The sequence below is a fragment of the Geotrypetes seraphini genome, chromosome 3 (assembly GCF_902459505.1).
Source record: "Geotrypetes seraphini chromosome 3, aGeoSer1.1, whole genome shotgun sequence".
Taxonomy (NCBI): domain Eukaryota; kingdom Metazoa; phylum Chordata; class Amphibia; order Gymnophiona; family Dermophiidae; genus Geotrypetes; species Geotrypetes seraphini.
Genome location: NC_047086.1, coordinates 285660870 through 285683459, shown reverse-complemented (window position 1 = coordinate 285683459; position 22590 = coordinate 285660870). Strand labels below are relative to the sequence as shown.

Genomic DNA, 22590 nt, shown 5'->3' with positions numbered 1-22590 from the left:
TGTCAAACTCATGTAATTTACTATCTTGCTCTATCTGTACCTCAAGCTGAATTTAGAGTCTGACTTCTTTCCCTTATCCTGCATCTCCAAAATTGAGTCCACAGGTTTTTATTTTGTTTCGGTACGTTCCCCAAACAAACCGGAAACCTTATTTCAGACAATTTGTCTGTGTATCAATCGAACTGCTGAAAAGTCCGCGGCTAGCCTGCTAACAGTGCTGAAGAAAAAAAAAAAAATTCAGGCTACATCAGGCAAACAGTTCCTTAATTACCTCCATTGTTCTTAACAGCATAGATCTACCCTGCAGAAACTCTTTCAAACTTAAATCAACATACTTAAACTTTCTTTGTTTCCTGAACAGCAAAACAACTTTCAATTAACTTCAAGTACCTTATATTGGCTGATCGGAACTCTAAATAACATAAGGCTGGTAAAGTTTTATCCATAAACCCTTTGGTTCCTTGCTTACATTATTAATTTCATTACAAATTCCTACATTTAAATCCATAATTTGATAATATTTAAGCATATTTTAAATATCGATCCCTGTTTTTGCAACATTCGTAGAATTGCAGACAGACCCCATGCTGTCTCTCTCCTTTTTTTTTTTTTTCTCTTTCTTTCCTGCTTCCTCCCACTTCCCCCTCCCCTCTGCCTGGTGAACAAAGGAGAATTCAAAAAGCCCGCCGAAGGAGGAAAAAGGTGGGGGTGAAAATCCCTCCTTTTGCAGTTTGCTCTTTTAAACAAAGGAACTTTTACTTCAACATCCTATTTACTCGACCGCGCCCCCTCTTATATTTTGTGGCAGCAATATGAACTGCTAATACCCAGCTCCTTCGAGCCAACTACATCACCCGATAAATCGGGGCATCTTTCTAAACTACATCACCCTATTCATCGGGGCATATTTCCAAACCACATCACCCGATTCATCGGGGCATTTTCATAAAGCTTGTACAAGAACAATTGATTCTGCACTTCCCAGAACCCAGAGCAACCACATCACCTAATTTATCGGGGCAACTACCTCACCCAATTTATCGGGGCATTTTTCTAAACTTGTACAAGATCAATTGGTTCTGCACTTCCCAGAACCCAGAGCAACCACATCACCTAATTTATCGGGGGGCAACTTTTTTTTTTTTTTTTTTTTTCTAAACTTGTACAAGAACAATTGGTTCTGCACTTCCCAGAACCCAGAGCAACCACATCACCCGATTTATCGGGGCACCCTTCCAAACTACATCACCCGACCCATCGGGGCAATTTTTTTTTTTTTTTTTTCAAACTACATCACCCGATTCATCGGGGCATTTCTCCAAACTTGTACAAGATCAATTGGTTCTGCACTTTCCAGAACCTTTTCCCATGACTCTGCTAATCCATGATTATTGGCTAGTTCTTGTGCTATTAAATTATACGGTGCCTCGGTCCAGCTGGGCACCTCTATAGGTTCTTTTGAGGATTTCTCTCTCTTCCTGAACATTCCTGTATCACAAGAGCGCTCAGGTTTTCTTTAGAGAAATCCTGCCGACTACGCCAATTAATGTATTACTATTTAAAAAGGCTTACCAAATACCTTCAGTCACTATCCGCACTGGACAGAATGCCAGGAAATCAAAATAGTATACATATTAAGTTTTATTACCTATATACAATATTTCTAGCCATTTTATTACATATATACAATATTTCTAGTCATAATCATTGATTAAGTACAGAGTTTGAATTAATACGTTACCGGTTATTATATCATCACTCTTGTCCACGATCAGGAGGCTTACTCACAAAATGTCATCACACAGCTTAAATGTCCCTCTCTGTCAGTAGTGGAAATGTCCCCTCTGCTTTTCTTTCTAGGGGAAACAGTATTTATCCCCCTATCCTTGTGGATTGAGTTAAGTGAATGCCGGGAGGATGTTTACCAATCAATATACTCCTAGCCTGCCTCGTGAACTAATTTCCCATCCCAATGTCGGGAGGATGTTTACTAATTAGTATGTGTTTGCCTCATGAGCTAATTTCCCATCCCTTTCCTTGTGGATTGAGTTAACTGAATGCTTGTGGAATGTTATGTGTTAGCCTGCCTGAGGACCTGCTCAATAGGTGCTGAAAAGTCCTTGCTCGTTCTCATAATACTTGTGTTTCCTTGTAACAGCTATCATGGATCCTAGGCAGTGTCACTCAATATTAATCTTTCATACCATCCGTTTCACAATCGTGTCACAGTGCAGCATCTTTTTTCCCCTCTCACCCATCTCCTTGTGCAGTATCTGTTTATCCATCACTCCATCCCTTGTGCAGCAGAACCCTTGCAGCTTCTATCCTTCCCTCCCATCCCCCTGCTGTACACCCCCTCCCCCTCCCTGCTGACCCTTCCATCTCTCCCCTGCCAAACGCGAGACTGAAATACCTTGTAACAAACGGCAACATCGGCAGCAATCTAGACAGGCTGCTTCATGGCCTTCTCCTGCCCGGGCGTTCCTCTGCTGCATCACTGATGATATCATCAACAATGCGGCACACACGGAAACCCCGGTGAGAGAAGGCCCGAAGCAGCCTGTCTAGATTGCTGCCAACATTGTCGTTTGTTACAAGGTATTCCGTTGGCGGGGGAGAGATGGAAGGGGCGGGGAAGTGCTGCTGCCGGCAACTAGGGCTTATTTTGGGGGGTAGGGCTTATATTAAGACCTACCTCGAAAATCATGCTAGGACTTATTTTCAGGGAATATAGTTTGACTGAGCCTGGCAAAAAAAAGTTGCCTGGTGCTGGATTGACATTTAATTCTGGGGAAAAAAAGTCTGAGGCAGTGGTTGAACTGGGAGGTGAGCACAACATGTACCACACTTAGCTCTCCACAGTACTGCCATGCTGCTCTCCAGTTTCAGTTTTCATGCTTTCTTCCTTGCAGCCTGGCTGCTTTTAGCTAGACTTCACTTCTGATAGAAGTTAAATAGGAACAAATTATTTGATATTTCAAAACAAGTTTAAAAAACTTTTTTAAAATCATATATACAGTCGTGAAAAAATTAGGATACCCCATGAAATGTTCATTTCTTTTTTTAAGAAATGTTCACATATCGATGTCAAAACTTTTTTTTTTATTTATCTCTGGAAAAGAAAGTGGTGTAATTGCAGAAAAGTGATGTAATTGCAGGTAAACAAAAATTTTCCTTGATTTACTCATGAAACAAAAAATATCCACAAAAATGTATATTCTAACTGAGGAATAAATTAGGACACCCTACACCCTAATAGTTAGTGTTACCCCCTTTGGCTGAAATAACTGCAGTGAGACGCTTCTTGTAGCTATCTATCAGACTCTGACATTGGTCTGAGGAAAGTTTGGCCCACTCCTTAATGCAGAATTCTTTCAGTTGTGAGATGTTTGAGGGTTTTCTTGCATGTACTGGCCATTTCAAATCACCCCAAAGCAGCTCAATGGGATTAAGATCAGGGCTTTGACTCGACCACTCCAGGACTCTCCATTTCTTAGTTTTCAGCCAGTCCTTGGTGGATTTACTGGTATATTTTGGGTCATTATCGTATTGCATGGTCCAGTTCCGCTTCAGCTTTGATTTTGCTTACAGATGGTCTCACATGTTCCTCAAGCACCCTCTCTGATACATGGTAGGATTCATGATAGATTCTATGATGGTGAGCTGGCCAGGTGCTGCTGCAGCAAAGCATCCCCAAACCATGACACTTCCACCTTCGTGCTTCACAGTTGGCATGAGGTTCTTTTTCTGGCAAGCTGTATTTGGTGTACACCAAACATGTCCTCTTTTCTGGTGTCCAAATAATTCAATTTTAGACTCATCTGTAAATAGAACACTATTCCAGAAGTCTTGGTGTTTGCCTACGTTCTCTCTGGCAAACTTAAGATGTTTCTCTTAGAGAGCAAATGATTCCTTGCACACTTCCCATGCAAGTTAAATTTGTGCAGTCTCTTTCTGATTGTAGAGGCATGAACTTTCACATCAACAGTAGCAAGAGCCTGCTGTAGGTCCCATGATGACATTTTAGGGTTTTTTGAGACCAGGACAAAGGAAGTCATCCTGCCAATGTATCGTGCTATGGTGCGCCCGCACCTGGAGTACTGTGTTCAGTTCTGGTCGCGTACCTCAAGAGGGACATGGAGGTACTTGAGAGGGTCCAGAGAAGAGCAACTAAGCTAATAAAGGGCATGGAGGACCTCTCATATACTGACAGACTGAAAAAGCTAAGGCTTTTCTCCCTGGAAAAGCGGAGACTTAGAGGAGACATGATAGAAACCTTCAAGATCATGAAGGGCATAGAAAAAAATAGACAGGGACATATTTTTCAAATTAAGAGGATCAATAAGTACAAGGGGGCACTCGGAGAAATTGAAAGGGGAGAGGTTTAGAACAAACGCCAGGAAGTTCTTTTTCACACAGAGGGTGGTGGATACATGGAACGCGCTACCAGAGGATGTGATAAACAGGAGCACGCTACAGGGGTTCAAAGAAGCTTTGGATAGGTACTTGGAAGACAAAGGGATTGAGGGGTACAGATAAGAGTAAAGGTAGATTATAGGGATGGGATTAGAGGTAAGTTACAAAATTAATCAGGGACCACTGTTCAGGCACTAGGCCTGATGGGCCGCCGCGGGAGCGGACCGCTGAGCAAGATGGACCTCTGGTCTGACTCAGCGGGTGCAACTTCTTATGTTCTTTTAGCATCTTGCAGTCTGCTCTGGGGATCAACTTGCTTGGCTGGCCAGACCTGGGCATGTTGGCAGTTGCTTGAAAAGTCCTCCACTTATACACTATTTTTCGGATCATGGAATGGCTAATGTCAAATTCTTTTGAGATCCCTTACCAGACTTATAAGCTGCTACGATTTTCTTTCTGAAGGCCTCAGACATCTCTTTTGATCTCACCATGATGTTCACTCTCAACGCAGCAGTCATGAGCACACCAAATTAAATGTCTGTGGTTTAAGTAGTGCAAACCTCCTTCAATATGCTGAGTAACAATGTTCTAATCATGTGCACCTGATGTGATACACCTGTGTGTGATTTGAGCCACTTTAACAGCCTGTTTTACAAAGCAGCGCTAGCGGCTGCCACGCGGCAACAGCCCCGAAGCACTTTAAATCTCCTATGGGCTTCGGGGCCGTTACCGCACGGCAGCCATTAGTACAGCTTTGTAAAACAGGCCCTAAGTGGAAGGATATATGGGGGGGTGTCCTAATTTATTCCTCAGTTAGAATACACATTTTTGTGGATATCTTTTGTTTCATGAGTAAATCAAGGAAAAGTTTTGTTGCTTACCTGCAATTACATCACTTTCTTTTCCAGAGATAAATAAAAAAAAAGATTTGACATCGATATGTGAACATTTCTTAAGAGAACTGAATATTTCATAGGGTGTCCTAATTTTTTCACATGACTGTATCTTATAAATAAGTGATTATTAGGAGAATTCTGTTATTTGTAAATCTTATTATTTGTCTTGGCTCTTTTATAACCTTCATTGAACCAGTTTGGTTATGCAATAACAGTATATAAGACCTACTATTGTATAAAATACATACGTAAGCTCTTCATTTCTGGCTGCCATGGGACCGAAGTCTCGCAATAAGAACTGTGATCTTGTAGTTCATACTGCAAGACTTTGACTCCACAGCAGCCTAATATGAAGCACTTAAATGCTTTATTGGCTATGTGGGGGAGAATTTTGAAGACCGGGACCAGGAAGTGGTGCATTACCAGCTTGTAGACTTGAAAAATATTCATTTCCCATAAGGTGGTGAAGGGGCAGGGTATTTTTCCTGAACTCTCTACTGCTCCTTCCTCCTCCAAACCTTCCCTACAGAGCCACCTCAAATTTTCTCCCTTCATCCCATGCCCCCATGTCGGAAGTCTTTATAAATCAGGCTCATCCTGTGCACTCAACACCCCTTTCCTTGATTCCATACACACACCCATATCCACTGCACTAGCCACCTCATATTGACATATCACCTATATACACTCTTATACAACATCACCACTGTGTTCCCAACAAACCGCTATCGATACTAAAGACATCTCACCCACAGTAGACATTCCATACACACTCCTACTATTTTAGGTACCCATCCCGCACACCAAAATTCTGGCCTTGCACATACTTCAGTCATGATATCCATCTACATATGCATTTTTTTTCACCTATATTCCTAGCCCTGCTCCATGACTGAAGCTCTGAAGGGGATGTCTCTCTGTCTCTCATTCAGTGCTAGCTATGCCACAAATTCAAACTTTTGTTGGATTGCACTCAATCAATTCTTGACTCAGTCACTTCAGGGCCCCTAACAAGGGTGCTCAGAAATAACAACATTAGATCACCATTTGTTTTTTACTTGTATTCCCCCTCACCCCCTTTTTCAGGAAAAAAAAATTAAAAAGAGAAAGAAATATCAAATCATCTCTACTACTACTATATAGCACTACCAGATGTAAACAATGCTGCACACATATGCAAGTATTTTCTGTCCCTAGTGGGCTCAATCATCTCCTCTCCCACTTAACCCCCTCCAACTCTCCCAAGTTGGCATCTACTAGTATTCTAACTTCCCTCTTCTATGTATTCAGAAATAAACTGAGCGATTTAGAAGTCAGAGACTGCAAGTAAGGGACCCAAATTGACAGACATGCCTTATGACATTCAGTAAAACAAGCATCCCTAGCCTCCATACATACTATGGAATGAAAGGCATAATGCCACTACATGGTGACGCTCAGTTTATAAGTCCCTTATGCAGAACCATGTCAAAGCCTTGATAAAATCAACTACATCACATTTAGTGCTCTCACCTGATCAATCGTTTGGTCATCCCGTCAAAGTAATTTGAGATTTGTTCTCTTAGGCTTCTGTAGCTGTCATCATGATTGTTGCAGTTGTCTGAGTTCTATCTTGGATACTGTTATACATTGGATGCCAGAACTAAACCCAGAACTGAGCATAGATATGCTCCCTTTCTCGGAGTGAACTCTTATTATACCATCAGTTTCAAAACTAGTTCACTACATCAGTATTAACCTTTAGGCTGCTCAGCTTGTTTTTCTGCTTCCTGAATGGAACATCCTCTAGATTATTAGAAAAACACTTTATGGCCTATAGGAAGTAGAACATTTCTTCATAGGCAGTTTGTAATAGAGCATAATAATAATATATAGAGAACCTTTGGAGACTGCTTCTAAGTGTATTCCAGATTTGATATCTTGGTCAAACTTTTTTCTGCTGTGGACTAACTGCTTTAGGAGAATACATAATTATAAGTGTGATTTTAAATACATCTGATGTTTTAAACAATGCATTTTTAATATAATGCTGCTACAAGTTTTCAGCAAAAGAAGAAAGGAGGCACAGAAATACTGACACAGATAGATGTCATAATACTCAGCATTGTCTAACCACTTTTCTCTAATTACAGCTTATGGCGACTCAGAATCTGGAATTGATAGATCCATTCTGCAAAACTGCTGCTAAAACAAAAGAGTAAGTGTCTTCCTAGAACTCCAATTTACAGTGCAGAATTCCTTTATGCTCTGCGAAACAGTGGCCATTCCAAAAGTACACAGTGACGTTTCCACTTAAGCTGAAATCTACTGTCTAATTTGGTACTGGATTCCAGGTGATTTCCTTTTTGTTTCTACGTCTGAAATCTGATGTCCTTTGAATCACTTTTCTTTATTATTGCTGCCTGTAAGGAAGAAACATACTATATTTCTGGGAGACTTGCTTTACCTCTTTTCCTAATTTTCTTACTAAGATTGTATAGAAGAATCCAATTTCTTTAGCAACTCTCCAGACCAGCATAGTTTAATCTTACAAGCGGGTTATATCTCATCATGACCAGCAGGTGGAGACTGAGACAAAACTTTGGAATAGTACATATCATGTGACTCCTCCCTAATTACCTCTCAGTCTCCAGCAGGTGTGGTGAGCTGTACCCATCTCCCTTGGTAGGGCTGTTGGAATTTGTTTAGGACTTTTTGTTGCCGGACTGAGCTTGAGTGGACTGAGCTTGTTTGGGGGTCCGTCCGACCTCAGAAGTGTCAAACCCAGTGGGTCGCAAGCTGGGTCCCTCCCCCCCCTTCCTCCACCTCCCCAACATTTTTCTTTTTTTTAAAATTTATTTATAAGTTTTCAATTTATACAATCAAGATGAACTTGTACAGAAAGAGGATTCATGATAAGGAAAATTAACTTGTCACACCAAAACTAAAATAGGCAATAATTAGCTAACATAAATCTTCTCAAGTCCTCAAATAGATACAAAATGTGATTCAAATGCAAGTTAACCAAAGAAGATAGTCCAAATGAAATCATTAGCTATCAGAGAGTAAGGACATTTATTCTATTGAGCACTCTCCTCCAATCGGGACAGGAACAGGAAAGTCATCAGTTGGAGACCCAACATTTTTGTAGAGGTGCCTCAACAGTAAGCCTTACCCTCTGGTGGTAAGGCATACTGTTTAAAGAGCCAAGTGGAAAAAAAAATCCTGAGGTAGTGCTGGTCTGAAGAATTGTTTTCCCTTTAAATATGCTATAAATTACTGTATTTTTCAACTAACCGGCACTTTTTTCTTCTAGCTAGGTCGCGAATGGACCAATTGAGCACTTCTCAGGGGAAGAGGTGCACAATTTGGTCCAGATGCAAAGCACTCATGGCTGGCCTGAAAACAGCTGTTCGGGCCAGTGCGGTGGAGGAGCCTCGTCGGCAGCGGGTGCCGGCTTCCAGGGCTCCCCGCTGCTAGTGCCTCGCGAGCCAGTAGCAGTTTTCAGGGAAGCCCGGTCTTCCCCTGCTGCCCACGGATGGAATTCTTCAGCCGCCGATGGTGCAGCTGAGGATTTCCTATTAGCTGTTTTTTCTCTCAGCAGATGCCTGCTTTAGCGGCTGGGACAATTCAGCATTCTCAGCCGCTACAGGCCCTGGAGGGGTTATTTTTGGTGCATTTTTTTGCCGTTTTTCCTCAGATAGCCCCTCCATTCTTTTATTTAGCCTCAGGTGCCTTCTCCCTGTTTTGACATAACAGGGACAGGTTTCAGTTGGGTCCCCTGCTGGGGCAGGGAGTCCCATGGGGCCACCGGGGTTTTTTTCCCCCTCATTTTTTTTTTCCCCCTCATTTTCTTTTTGCTTTGTGTAAAGCATATTTTGACGGCCGGGGGTCCTGCTTTGTGTCCTGGGGGTCTTGGGGAGGGTTTGTTCCTCTGCAGCCCCTGCTGTTTGGACCCCTTAATTCTTTTCGCATCCCCCACTTCCTCCCTTGTCCAGGCGCCCGCGTATGGTCTCAGACGTGGACTTGTAAGAGGAGAGTTTTACCTAATGCATGAGGACCTGGACCCTTGGGGAGACCTCCAGTATCCTTTCGAGGGGACAGCCGCTGGTACCAGGGACTTAGATTTTTTTCTTTCTACCAGCGAGGAGGCGTTCGTGGTGCACCTTTTTCAGAGGGACAAACTCTCAGATCTGAATCAGCAGATCTCTTCAGTGTTGCGCTTTGAGGAGATGCCGCCTGAGACCCTGAGTGTAGAGGACCCTCTTCTTTGGGGGGATTTCCTCTGCTTCCCGCTCTTGTCTGATACATCCGTTTTTTCTGGATATTATCTTGTCGCAGTGGACTTTGCCAGAGGCATCTTTTCGATTTGCGCGCTCCTTGGCCTGTTTGTATCCCATCCCGGTGGGGGATAGGGCTACCTTAAAAGCCGCCAGTGATGGGTGCGGTGTTCTCAGCTATGGCTACGTGGCATACTGTTCCTGATGAGGGCAGTTCTGTCTTACGGGACTCTGAGGAGTGTAAGTTGGAGACCATTCTTAAACTGAATTTTGATATGTCTGCCTTGGGGGTCCAGGCAGCTATTTCTGCGGGACTCGTGGTTCGGTCCATGTTTTGGCAGGCCGAGCAGGTCCTTGACAGTGAGTCTGATGGTCAGGAGGTGGCGAAGATTGAGATGGCTGCCTCTTTCCTCTCAGATGTCATCTATGATTTCTTGCAGACGTCTGCCAAATCCATGGCTGCGCGTTGGACCTTCTGACTTCGGACTTGGTCTACGGATACAGTGTCCAACACTAACCTCTCTAAATTTTCTTTTTCAAGGGTCCTTGTTGTTTACAGAAGTTTTGGACAAGTTCAAACTCTGAAGGACTCTAAAGTGCCCCACCTGCCTGAAGACTGTGCTTGTCAAGCTGTTCGAGGTGGCACTGCTTGGGGGCATCTGCGAGATTTCTGTGTTGGACTGCTCTGTACCCAACTCTGATTTTGCCCAGGGTCGTTTCTTTTAGGGAATACAGTCCTGTCAGGGGACCCGACGGGGGTTGGGAATCCCTCATCCGGTTCCCCCGCTGTCCTTCCTGCCCAATGACTGGGCCCGCGCCCCCTCTGGTTCCGGTGGGTGCTCGACTGGAGGTGATTCGGCACAATTTCTGCTCTTTGGTTGGTCCACTCCCTGCCAGATCATTTTCTAGCTTCTGCTTGTCAGGCAGCGTGGAAGAAGCAGGTTTTTTGCTAGATCCTTTAAAGATTGCTAGATCTCTAAGCTGTTGTTCTGGTTCCCCCTCAAGAGTGTGGCACTGTCAGGTACCCGTTTTACTTCGTGATGCCCAAATTACAAGGGTTCTTTCATCCATCTTAGATTTGAAGGGAGGTCAACGGTCTTTTCGCAGGGAAACACTGCAATCTGTGATTCTGGCGGTTCAGCCAGGGAATGAGTTAACTTCTCTAACCTGTTGGAGGCCTACTTTGCTGTTCCAATCCCATCAACGTTTCATTCGCTTTGCAATCTTGGGTCAGCAGTATCAGTTCTGTGCACTTCCTTTTGGTCTGGCCACGGCTCCATGGACGTTAACCAAGGTTATGGTGGTTGTCACAGAGGGCATTCTGGAGCATCCCTACCTGGGCAACTGGTTGATTCGGGCAAAGTCGTCTCAGTAGAGCACCCTAGTCACGGCTCGGGTGGTGGAGTTTCTACAGCAACTGGGATTGGTGGTCAACCTTTCCAAGAGTCGGTTGGCCCCATCTCAGCGCCTGGAGTACCTTGGGGTTCTGTTTGACACCTCCTTCAGGAAGGTCTTCCTCAAAAAGGCCTGGGTAAGCAAATTGCAATCTCAGATTCACCTGCTTATGGAGTCCCGATGTCCTCCAAGTCTTGGGGTCGATGGCGGCTTCCCTAGATGTCGTGAAGTGGGCTCGGGCCCACATGCATCCTCTCCAGTATGTTCTGCTTTGGAGGTGGTCGCTTCAGAGGCACAATCTGGATCTCTCTGTTCCTCTGAGGGGCTTGGCGCGCTGCAGTCTTCGTTGGTGGCTCCAAACCCCCCATCTTGTTCAAGGGACGAGTCTGGATCATCCACAGTGGACGATGCTTCTCATGGATGCCAGTCTTGGTTGGGTAGCTCAGTGTCTAGGTCACTCAGCTCAGGGCACCTGGTCCACAGAGGAGGCGTTCTGGTCGATCAATGTTCTGAAGACCATAGCTGTACGTCTGGCACTGTTAGCCTTCCGCTCCTTCTTGATGGGCATGTCAGTCAGGGTTCTGTCGCACAATGCCACAGTGGTGGCCTATGTCACTCAGAGGGACACCAAGAGCACTCAGGTGGCGCAGGAAGCGGCTCTACTCATGGTCAGGCCAGTCTCATCTTCAGGACATCTCGGCCTCCCACATAGCCAGAGTGGAGAATGTTCAGGTGGACTTCCTAATATCTCTAGTATCTCTAGTATCTCTAATGTTCGAGTGGGTGCTCACCTGGGAAGTAACGATCATCAAACGGTTTGGTTTGATATAACGGCTAAAGTGGAGAGCGGCCGCACGATACTTAAAGTCCTAGATTTCAAACGTACAGACTTTAATGCAATGGGAAAGTACCTGAAGAAAGAGCTGTTAGGATGGGAGGACATAAGAGAAGTGGAAAGACAGTGGTCTAAGCTGAAAAGAGCGATAAAAATGGCTACGGACCTTTATGTGAAGAAAATCAATAAAAACAAGAGAAAAAGGAAGCCGATATGGTTCTCCAACCTAGTGGCTGAGAAAATAAAGGCGAAAGAGTTGGCGTTCATGAAATATAAAAAAAACCCAAGAAGAGGAGAGCAGAAAGGACTACAGGGTGAAACTGAAAGAAGCCAAGAGAGAGATACATTTGGCGAAGGCACAGGCGGAAGAACAAATGGCTAAAAATGTAAAAAAGGGAGATAAAAATTTTTCAGATATATTAGTGAAAGGAGGAAGATAAAAAATGGAATTGCTAGGCTAAAAGATGCTGGGAACAAATATGTGGAGAGTGATGAGGAGAAAGCAAATGTGTTAAACAAATACTTCTGTTCTGTGTTCACAGAAGAAAATCCTGGAGAAGGACCGAGATTGTCTGGCAAAGTTACACGAGAAAATGGAGTAGATTCTGCGCCGTTTACGGAGGAGGGTGTTTATGAACAACTTGAAAAACTGAAGGTGGTCAAAGCGATGGGACTAGATGGGATCCATCCCAGGATACTAAGGGAGCTCAGAGAGGTTCTGGCGAGTCCTATTAAAGACTTGTTCAACAAATCTCTGGAGACGAGAGTGATTCCTGGGGATTGGAGGAGAGCGGATGTGGTCCCTATTCATAAAAGTGGTCACAGGGATGAAGCAGGAAACTACAGGCCGGTGAGCCTCACTTCAGTTGTTGGAAAAATAATGGAAGTGTTGCTGAAAGAAAGGATAGTGTACTTCCTTGAATCTAATGGGTTACAGGATCCGAGGCAACATGGCTTTACAAAAGGTAAATCGTGCCAAACGAACCTGATTGAATTTTTTGATTGGGTGACCAGAGAGCTGGATCGAGGACATATGCTAGATGTAATTTAATTGGATTTCAGCAAAGCCTTTGATACCGTGTTGAGCTCCATACTCATGTAGATGATGCGGTATATAAACTTAAGGTTTAGATTAGATTAGATTAGATACAGTTCCTCATAGGAGGCTGTTGAACAAACTTGAAGGGCTGAAGTTAGGACTCAAAGTGGTGAACTGGGTCAGAAACTGGCTGTCGGACAGACGCCAGAGGGTGGTGGTTAATGGAAGTCGCTCGAAGGAAGGAAAGGTGACTAGTGGAGTCCCTCAGGGTTCGGTGCTGGGGCCAATCCTGTTCAATATGTTTGTGAGTGACATTGCTGAAGGGTTAGAAGGAAAAGTGTGCCTTTTTGCAGATGATACCAAGATTTGTAACAGAGTAGACACCGAAGAGGGAGTGGAAAATATGAAAAAGGATCTGCAAAAGTTAGAGGAATGGTCTAATGCCTGGCAACTAAAATTCAATGCAAAGAAATGCAGAGTAATGCATTTGGGGATTAATAATAGGAAGGAACCGTATATGCTGGGAGGAGAGAAGCTGATATGCACGGACGGGGAGAGGGACCTTGGGGTTATAGTGTCCGAAGATCTAAAGGTGAAAAAACAGTGACAAGGCAGTGGCTGCTGCCAGAAGGATGCTGGGCTGTATAAAGAGAGGCGTAGTCAGTAGAAGGAAGAAGGTGTTGATGCCACTGTACAGGTCATTGGTGAGGCCCCACTTGGAGTATTGTGTTCAGTTTTGGAGACCGTATCTGGCGAAAGACGTAAGAAGACTTGAGGCGGTCCAGAGGAGGGCGACGAAAATGATAGGAGGTTTGCGCCAGAAGACGTATGAGGAGAGACTGGAAGCCCTGAATATGTATACCCTAGAGGAAAGGAGAGACAGGGGAGATATGATTCAGACGTTCAAATACTTGAAGGGTATTAATGTAGAACAAAATCTTTTCCAGAGAAAGGAAAATGGTAAAACCAGAGGACATAATTTGAGGTTGAGGGGTGGTAGATTCAGGGGCAATGTTAGGAAATTCTACTTTACGGAGAGGGTAGTGGATGCCTGGAATGCGCTCCCGAGAGAGGTGGTGGAGAGTTAAACTGTGACTGAGTTCAAAGAAGCGTGGGATGAACACAGAAGATTTAGAATCAGAAAATAATATTAAATATTGAACTAGGCCAGTTACTGGGCAGACTTGCACGGTCTGTGTATGGCCGTTTGGTGGAGGATGGGCAGGGGAGGGCTTCAATGGCTGGGAGGGTATAGATGGGCTGGAGTAAGTCTTAACAGAGATTTCGGCAGTTGGAACCCAAGCACAGTACCAGGTAAAGCTTTGGATTCTTGCCCAGAAATAGCTAAGAAGAAGAAAAAAAAAATTTAAATTGAATCAGGTTGGGCAGACTGGATGGACCATTCGGGTCTTTATCTGCCGTCATCTACTATGTTACTATGTTACTAAGTCGTCACATGCTAAATCCCGGAGAGTGGTGTCTATGCCACGTGGCCTTTCAGTTAATAGTGCAGTCTTGGGATCAGCCCCTCATGGACCTGATGGCCATGAGTGTCAACGCCAAAACACCCCGCTTCTTCAGTCATCGCAGAGACGGTCAGAGATGCTCTGGTTCAACCATGGCCAACGGAGGGGCTGTTGTATGCGTTCCCTCCATGGCCATAAGTGGGCAGAGGTGTATTCCACATTGTTCGTCACCCAGGCCTGGTGGCTTCAGATTGGTCTCAATGTCCTTGGTATGTGGACCTGGTGCAGCATCTGGTGGCTGATTCTCTTCCTCTGCCTCTTTCGCCCGATCTTCTGATTCGGGCCCCCATTCCCCTGTTCGATCCAGCTCCCTTTTTGTCTTAAGGTTAGGCCTTTGAAAGGGAACGCCTAGGTAAGAAGGGGTATTCAGAAAAAGTGATTTCTACTCTCTTGGGATTCTGCAGACTTTCCACTTCTCGGGTTTATGTGAGGGTTTGGTGTATATTTGAGTAGTGTACGGCATGGGGAGTGGTCTCTTCTTGTGCTTCCCTGCCTAACATCTTAGAGTTTTTGCAGGATGACCTAGACAGGGGTCTGGCTTGGTCTTCTCTCCGGGTTCAACTTGTGGCCCTATCAGCCTTTTGTGGGTTATTACGGTGTCAGTGTCTGACTGCCATTCCTGATGTCGTTCGCTTCTTGCGGGCGGCCAAGTTGCTTAATCCTCCCATGTGACCGTCTGTTCCCTCTTGGGATTTGAATCTGGTTCTATCCATCCCCTCCCCCAATTTGAGCCTTTGGGTACCTGCTCATTGAAGGACCTTACTCTTAAGGCGATCTTCTTGGTGGCTATTACTTCTGCTAGACATGTTTAGGAGCTGCAGGCTCTCTCTTGTAGGTCTTCCTTCCTGGAGTTTTCTAGGGAGCAGGTTTGTCCTTTTCATGTCACTCAGTTGGTGGTCCTCCCGGTGCTAGGTAGTCGGGAGGGTTCTTCTGAGCAGAAACAGTTGTGCAAATTGGATGTTGGTCAAGTTCTTTGGGCTTACGTGTGGAGGACCCAGGAGATCAGAAAATCAGATCATCTTTTTGTCCTTCTAGCAGGTCCTCGTAAGGGGGATGGCTTTTCCAAGGTTCCCATTGCGCGCTGGATCAAGAAGACTATTGCTTCCACTTATCTTCTTCAGAAAAAGCCTCTTCCAGAATTTCTCAAAGCTCATTCCACTCGGGCCGCTTCTTGGGCTGAGTCTTCTTCGCTGGTGCCTCCAGTGGATATTTATAACGCTGCTGTTTGGTCTTCCTTGCATTCCTTTGTCAGACACTACCGTGTGGATGTTCAGGCGCGTTGGGATGCGGGTTCAGTGAGCGTGTTCTGGTGTCAGGCCTTCGGGGGTCTCACCCATGATGGAGACTGCTTTGGTACGTCCCGCTTGTAAGAATAACCTATGCTGGTCTGGAGAGTTTCTAAAGAAGGAGAAATTAGTTCTTACTTGCTCATTTACTTTATTTTAGCCTCTCCGGACCGGCATAGGACCCCACCCTGTATCTTGTCGTGTTGTTCTTGTGGGTGTTGCGTGTGCAGATTTTGTTTTTTCTGCGGGTTCTAGTATTTTTCTAGGGCTGGGGAGATATAAGAACAGCAGCTGGCGAACTGTGGGGACCTTTGCTATTTGCAATTGCATTTGTTCTTTTGCATTTTCCAACAGCATTCCTGTTTTTATTAGTGATTACTCCTGTTCAGAGTCCTGTTTATTTTCTGTTTATACACTTCCCCCTCCCCATTCGCGGTTTCTGCACTCACGATTTCACATAATCGTGATTTTTTTCTGGGGAGGGGGAAAAATAAAAAAACATATTTTTTACCTCCCTGCTGCCTTTCCAGCCTTACCTGGTGGTCTAGCGGGCTTTTGGGGCAGGAGCAATCTTCCTACACTCCTGCCCCTTGCAGATCGCCATGAGGAAATGGCTGTAGGGAGTTCCCATCGTAGTTTCGGGAACATTCCTTTGCAAATATGGGACCAAAAACTAAAAGTACTAATATATACAAACCAAACCCTAAGATGCAAGACTCTGCATGCAGTACAACCCCAGAGAAAAAGAAACAAAAGCATTTCTTCCTGAACAGTGCAAAATACAGACAGCAGATGTAAATTCTCAAAATTGACACAATTTAATCACTAAATTCAAAATAAAATCATTTCCCCTACCTTTGTTGTCTTCCTCCCTCCATGCTGTGCCTCAACTAGGTTCCTCCATCTGGCAGGTGTCTTACTTTCCGGCCGGCTCCCACCTGGCCATTTTATGTGGGCCGTGGTGTGATGATCCCGGTGTTATCCTCTGGCCAGCTCCCTCTTCCTCACTGCCGCAGTGTGCACAAAGCTGCAAGGGGCGGCTCCTCACGCATCCTGCGCCTCATCCAGAAGCCTTCTCTCTGACATCACAACGTCAGAGGAAATGCTTCCGGATGAGGCGAGGAGCCGGAGCCGCCACCAGCTTTGTGCACACTGCGGCAGTGAGGAGGAGAGAGCCAGCCAGAATATAACACCTGGGGTATCGCACCATGGCCGCATAAACCTGTGCTCTAAGTATAAGGCGTTACAGGTAGTCCAGAATGCTGCAACACAGCTGGATGTCTGTTAAGTGTAAAATTATATTTAAGGTGCTGATGTTAACATTTCAAATTACCCATTTACCTTGGTATTTGTCACAAAATATGACATTGTATCATCTACAGTGCTCCTTGACGTCTGAGGTAGCAATGCATCTTTCATTAGATGGTTTACATCTAATGAAAGGCCGCATGCAGCCCCGTGAAGAATTTTGTGCGGCCCCACTCGCGCTCGAGGACAATGCGTTGTTTTCCTTCTGCTGCCCCCAGCTATTTAACGTCTTGTCGGCTCCCCTCCTCCGTCTTGCAGCGTTCCCTCAAATCTGCGGGCAGTGCCTCCTACGGCTGACCTGGAAGCGTTCCCTCTGATGTCGTGACGTCAAAAGGGAACGCTTCCAGATCAGCCATAGGAGGCACGTAGGAGCTGCTGCCCGCGGCTTTGAGTGAATGCTTGCAAGACGGAGGAGGGAGCAGGAAAAAGGTAAACATCTGTGGCCCAGAAGGGATAAAGGGAGACGGGCGTGTTGAGGGAATGCCTCCAGATCATCCGCGGGAGGTACGTGGGAGCCACTGCCTGCGGCTTTGAGTGAACGCCGCAAGACGGAGGAGGGAGCAGGAAAAAGGTAAACACCTGCGGCCCAGAAGGGAGAAAGGGAGAAGGGCGTGAGACTTGAGAGGGAGGGAGCATAAACTTAGGAAAAATGATGGATGGAAGGAGGGAGGGGCATGAACTTAGGACTCAGAATGAAGGGAAAGATAGAGGGGAGCATGAGCCATAAGATGGAAGAATGGAGGGAGTGAGGGAAAGAGATGCAGAGGTGAGGGACATAATAGAAAGGGAGAATTGGGTGTCATAGAGTGAAAGAGATGGTACAATTGGGGAGATAAAAAAAGAGGAGAACTGTTGGGCAGAGAGAGGAGAGATGGAGACAGAGAGAGAATTATTGGACATGGTGTTGGGAGAGGAGTGAGGTAGAGATGCATGGGCGCAAAGAGAAGGGGGAGAACATGCTGGGCCGAGGAAGCCTCCTGGATGTTAGGGGTTTTTTTTTGGGGGGGAGGGTATTAAAAGAAGTGCCAGATTGGGCCTGGGGGGAGAGCTTTATGGGGCCAGAAACAGAGGACAGAGAGAGAGATGGTGGACAATGGTCTGAAGGGAGAGAAGTTGGACCTGGGGTGGTGTGAAGGAAGAGGGAAAGAGATACTTGAAGGGAGAACTGTTGGCAAGAGAAAGGAAGAAATGGTGGACCTGGGGAAGGGAGGCAGGCAGACAGGGGGAGAGATGGGATGGGGGGGCAGTTGGGAAGAGAAAGGGAGAGAAGTTGGATCTAGGGATGGGACGGAGGGAGAAATATTAGGCCTGTGGATGGAAGGCAGAGAATAGAAGGCAGAGAGAAACAGCATCTCTCTTTTTTTCTCCATTTCATTGTTCAGCATCAAGGGGGGAGAGAAGAAAAACAGAAAAGAGAGGGAGCAAAATGTTGGACCATGGAGATAGAGGAGGAGAGATGGAACCATGGAAGGGCAGGAGAGAAGAGAGCTGGAATAAGATGATGCTAGGGATGGAAAGAAAGGGACAGGAAATTACAGCCTGACCAGTGGAGAAAGGGACAGGGAGTTATAGCCTGACCAGTGGAGAGAGGGAGGGGGATTCTGAAAGTGGTGCGTCATGTGGATGAGGTCAAAAGGGAGATGATGAGTGATAGAGCAGTGAGTACAGTGGTAGAAATGTGGTAATGGGGAGTAGATAGAAGATAATAGGAGGCTGGGAAAAGAGTGAGATGAGAAATGGGAGAGCTAGGAACTGAGTGAAGATGGAGAATTGAGAGGTTGCTGAACATTTAAAAAGAAGAAGGGTGAAAAAGAAGGCAAGATTTGAGTGGAGAGAGGCAGAAAAGAAAAAGTTAAGAAAGCTGAAAGGAAAAAATCAATATGTTGGAGATAGGCATAAGAAGGAAATGGAACGACAGAAGAGGAGAAAAAATGGACAGCAGACACTGGAAACAGAATTACCGTATTTTCACGGATATAACGCGCACATGGGTATAGCGCGCAGAAACCACACTTGTATGTACGGAAACTTTTGTATACAGCGCTCATGGGTATATCGCGCATGCTGCCCGACTCTCCTCTGGCCACCCCGACTCTCCTTTCGCCCTCCCCGACTCTCCTCTGGTTGCCCCGACTCACCGTTCACCCGCCCTGACTTTCGGTGCACTGCCCCTAACCCCACCCCGCACTACATTACGGGCAGGAGGGATCCCAGGCCCTCCTGCCCTCGACGCAAACCCCCCTCCCCCCCAACGACCGCCCCCCCCAAGAACCTCTGACCGCCCCCCCAGCCGACCCGCGATCCCCCTGGCGACCCCCACGACCCCCCCACCCCCCTTTCCCGTACCTTTGGTAGTTGGCCGGACAGACGGGAGCCAAACCCACCTGTCCGGCAGGCAGCCAACGAAGGAATGAGGCCGGATTGGCCCATCCATCCTAAAGCTCCGCCTACTGGTGGGGCCTAAGGCGCGTGGGCCAATCAGAATAGGCCCTGGAGCCTTAGGTCCCACCTGGGGGCGTGGCCTGAGGCACATGGTCGGGTTGGGCCCATGTGCCTCAGGCCGCGCCCCCAGGTGGGACCTAAGGCTCCAGGGCCTATTCTGATTGGCCCACGCGCCTTAGGCCTTACCAGTAGGCGGAGCTTTAGGATGGATGGGCCAATCCGGCCTTATTCCTTCGTTGGCTGCCTGCCGGACAGGCGGGTTTGGCTCCCGTCTGTCCGGCCAACTACCAAAGGTACGGGGAAGGGGGGTGGGGGGGCCGGGGGGGTCGCTAGGGGGATCGCGGGTCGGCTGGGGGGGCGGTCGGAGGTTCTTGGGGGGGGCGGTCGTTGGGGGGAGGGGGGTTTGTGTCGAGGGCAGGAGGGCCTAGGATCCCTCCTGCCCGTAATGTAGTGCGAGGTGGGGGTAGGGGGTCGCCGTGGCCAGGAGGGTTTGGGCTCCCTCCTGGCCCGATATTGTCGGGGAGTCGGCGGTCCTTCGGGGTGGGGGTGCGAGCGGTGGGGGTGCGAGCGTCCTTCCGGATGATGAATCGGGCGTCGGGCGGGGTGTGAAATATGTTAAAAAAAATTTTGTATACCGCACTCAGGCATATAACGCGCGAAGGGTATGCGCGGTACGTAAAAACGCGTATAACGCGCGCGTTATATCCGCGAAAATACGGTAGTTGAAGATAGAGAAAAAACAGAAAGAGAAACTGGGAAAACAAAACATCCAGACAACAAGGTAGGAAAAAATTGTTTTATTTTGAATTTATTAACTGGAATATGTTAGCTTTGGGATATGTGCATCACAATTATTTTTGTATTCAGTGGTGTAGTCATATACAGCTGATTTGGGGGAGGTACTGGAGCCCAAAATTAGTGGATGGGCACCAAAGTTTCTCCCCGCCTGAGGTCAATTTATAAATACTTGAGTTAGTGGGGATTCCCAAGTCCTGCCAACTGAAGACATCTTCCTCCAGTCTGGCAACTCTTTGGCTTTGCAGCCAATGGCAATATCCTCAAGCTGCCACTGCTTTCATGCATGCATGAAAGCCAAGGGGGGGGGGGGTGAAGGTAGGAGGGAAGGCAGCAGCTCTGCAATATCGCTGCCAGCTGCAGAACTTGGGAAGTTGGAGGGGGAGGAGGTGGCCGTCAGTTGGTGAGGCTTGGAGATCCCTACTAGCTACAGCAGGGGAGATATTCATTTTGAGGGAGCCTAAGCTCAAATTGGGAGGCCCAAGAAAGCAGTAATATTTACCCTGATTAAACGATCCTCCATGTGCGCTGCTGACAGCTGATTCAACATCCCCGCTCTGATGAGTCTCATCTCTGAAGACTCTCACCGTAGCTGTAATAGAAGTGAATGGGAGAACCAGGAGCGTGCATCCCTGCTCATCAGAGTGGGGATGCGGAAGCCTGTGGCTGCTCCCACTGTCAGCGGTGCACAAGGAGGGATCACTCAGTCAGAGTAAGTATTACTGCTTTTTTGGGTTCCTCTCCACAGTGTCCCTTTAATGAAGGTTTATTATTAGATATATACATCTTCTATATTAGTGATTGCAGATTTGGGACCTGCTCAACCTTTTTTTTGTTCATCGGCTAGTGTTAGTGTTTGTGCGGCCCCAGAAAAAAAATCTTCGGCCAATGCGGCCGTGGGAAGCCAAAAGGTTGGACACCCCTGGTTTACAGAAAGTGAAATATGCTGACACAAGAGCGAAATCTTTCTCTGTGGTCGGAGTGAACATAAGAATAGCCTTACTAGATCAGACCAATGGTCCTTCTAGCCCAATAGCCCGTCCTCACGATGGCCAATCCAGGTCACTAGTACTTGACCAAAAAACCAAAGAGTAGCAACACTCCATGCAGTGGCTTCCCCCATGTCTTTCTCAATAACAAACTATGGACTTTTCCTCCATGAAATTGTCCAAATCTTTCTTAAAACTAGCTATCCACTTTTACCACAACCTTTGGCAATGCGTTCCAGAGCTTAAATATTCTCTGAGTGAAAAAATATTTCCTCCTATTGGTTTTAAAAGTATTTCCCTGTCACTTCATCGAGTGTCCCTTAGTCTTTGTAATTTTTGATGGAGTGAAAAAACGATCCACTTGTATCCGTTCTACTCTACTCAGGATTTTGTAGACTTCAATCATATCTCCCCTCAGCCATCTCTTTTCCAAGCTAAAGAGCCCTAATCTTTTTAGTCTTTCACCATACAAGAGGAATTCCATCCCCTTTATCATCTTGGTCACTCTTCTTGGAATCTTTCTTGAGATAAGGAGCCCAGAATTGAATGCATCACTCCAGATGAGATTGACCATGGAGCGCTACAGAAGCATTATAACATTTTAAGTCTTGTTAACCATCCCTTTTAAAATAATTCCTAGAATCTTGTTTGCTTTTTTGACCACCAATGCACATTGTGTTTATTTGTCTTTTTTAAAAAAATTTGATGTACCCCCTGTTATTTTAATCATGTTAACCGCCTTAAAACCGGATTTGGCGGGTTATCAAAATTTTAATAAACTTGTAAACATTGGGTGGAATGTTTCAGCATATTGACCTTGATGACACCCATATCTTTTTCTTGAGTGCTGACCCCCAAGATGGACCCTATCATCTGGTAACTGTAATTTGGGTTATTCTTCCCAATGTGCATCACTTTGCATTTGTCCACATCAAATTTCATCTGCCATATGGATGCCTATTCTTAGTTAGTTGGACAGTTAAGGATGATGACTGACTTGCAGCCATTTAAAAAGTTTTTGAAAACCTCATTATTTGTTGAAGCTTTTTCCTGAACAGAGGATGGTTTAATGTATTTACCGTATTTTCACGCATATAACACGCATACGCGTATAGTGCGGGAACAAAGCATTGCTGTAAAAAAAAAATCTATATAGCACGCACACGCGTATACCGTGCATGCTGCTATAACCTCCCGCCACCCCCCCGCTTACTCCCTCTTCTGGCCTGCGAACTGGCATCCTCCCCCCCCCCCCCCCGCTCTCGTCACCCTCCCTCTCCCGCGATCCTAAATCCCCCCCAGCACCGCAAAGACATCGCTTACCCGATTGGGCACCAGCACCAAAGCACAGGACGTGCCAGTGCCCGAAGATCCTCTCTCGCCTGGGCTGGGCTGGGCTGTGCG

General features: G+C 46.1%; 1 protein-coding gene across 3 annotated transcripts in view; it reads left to right on the top strand.

The window, feature by feature from the left end:
- The window catches only part of RRP1B (ribosomal RNA processing 1B), a 130342-nt gene that overhangs the window by 43228 nt on the left and 64524 nt on the right, over window positions 1–22590 (top strand). For all 3 annotated transcript variants that reach the window (XM_033939617.1, XM_033939616.1, XM_033939618.1), the window contains exon 7: window positions 7445–7509. In XM_033939617.1, the coding sequence (XP_033795508.1) occupies window positions 7445–7509 (65 nt within the window). The remainder of the gene's footprint in view (window positions 1–7444; window positions 7510–22590) is intronic.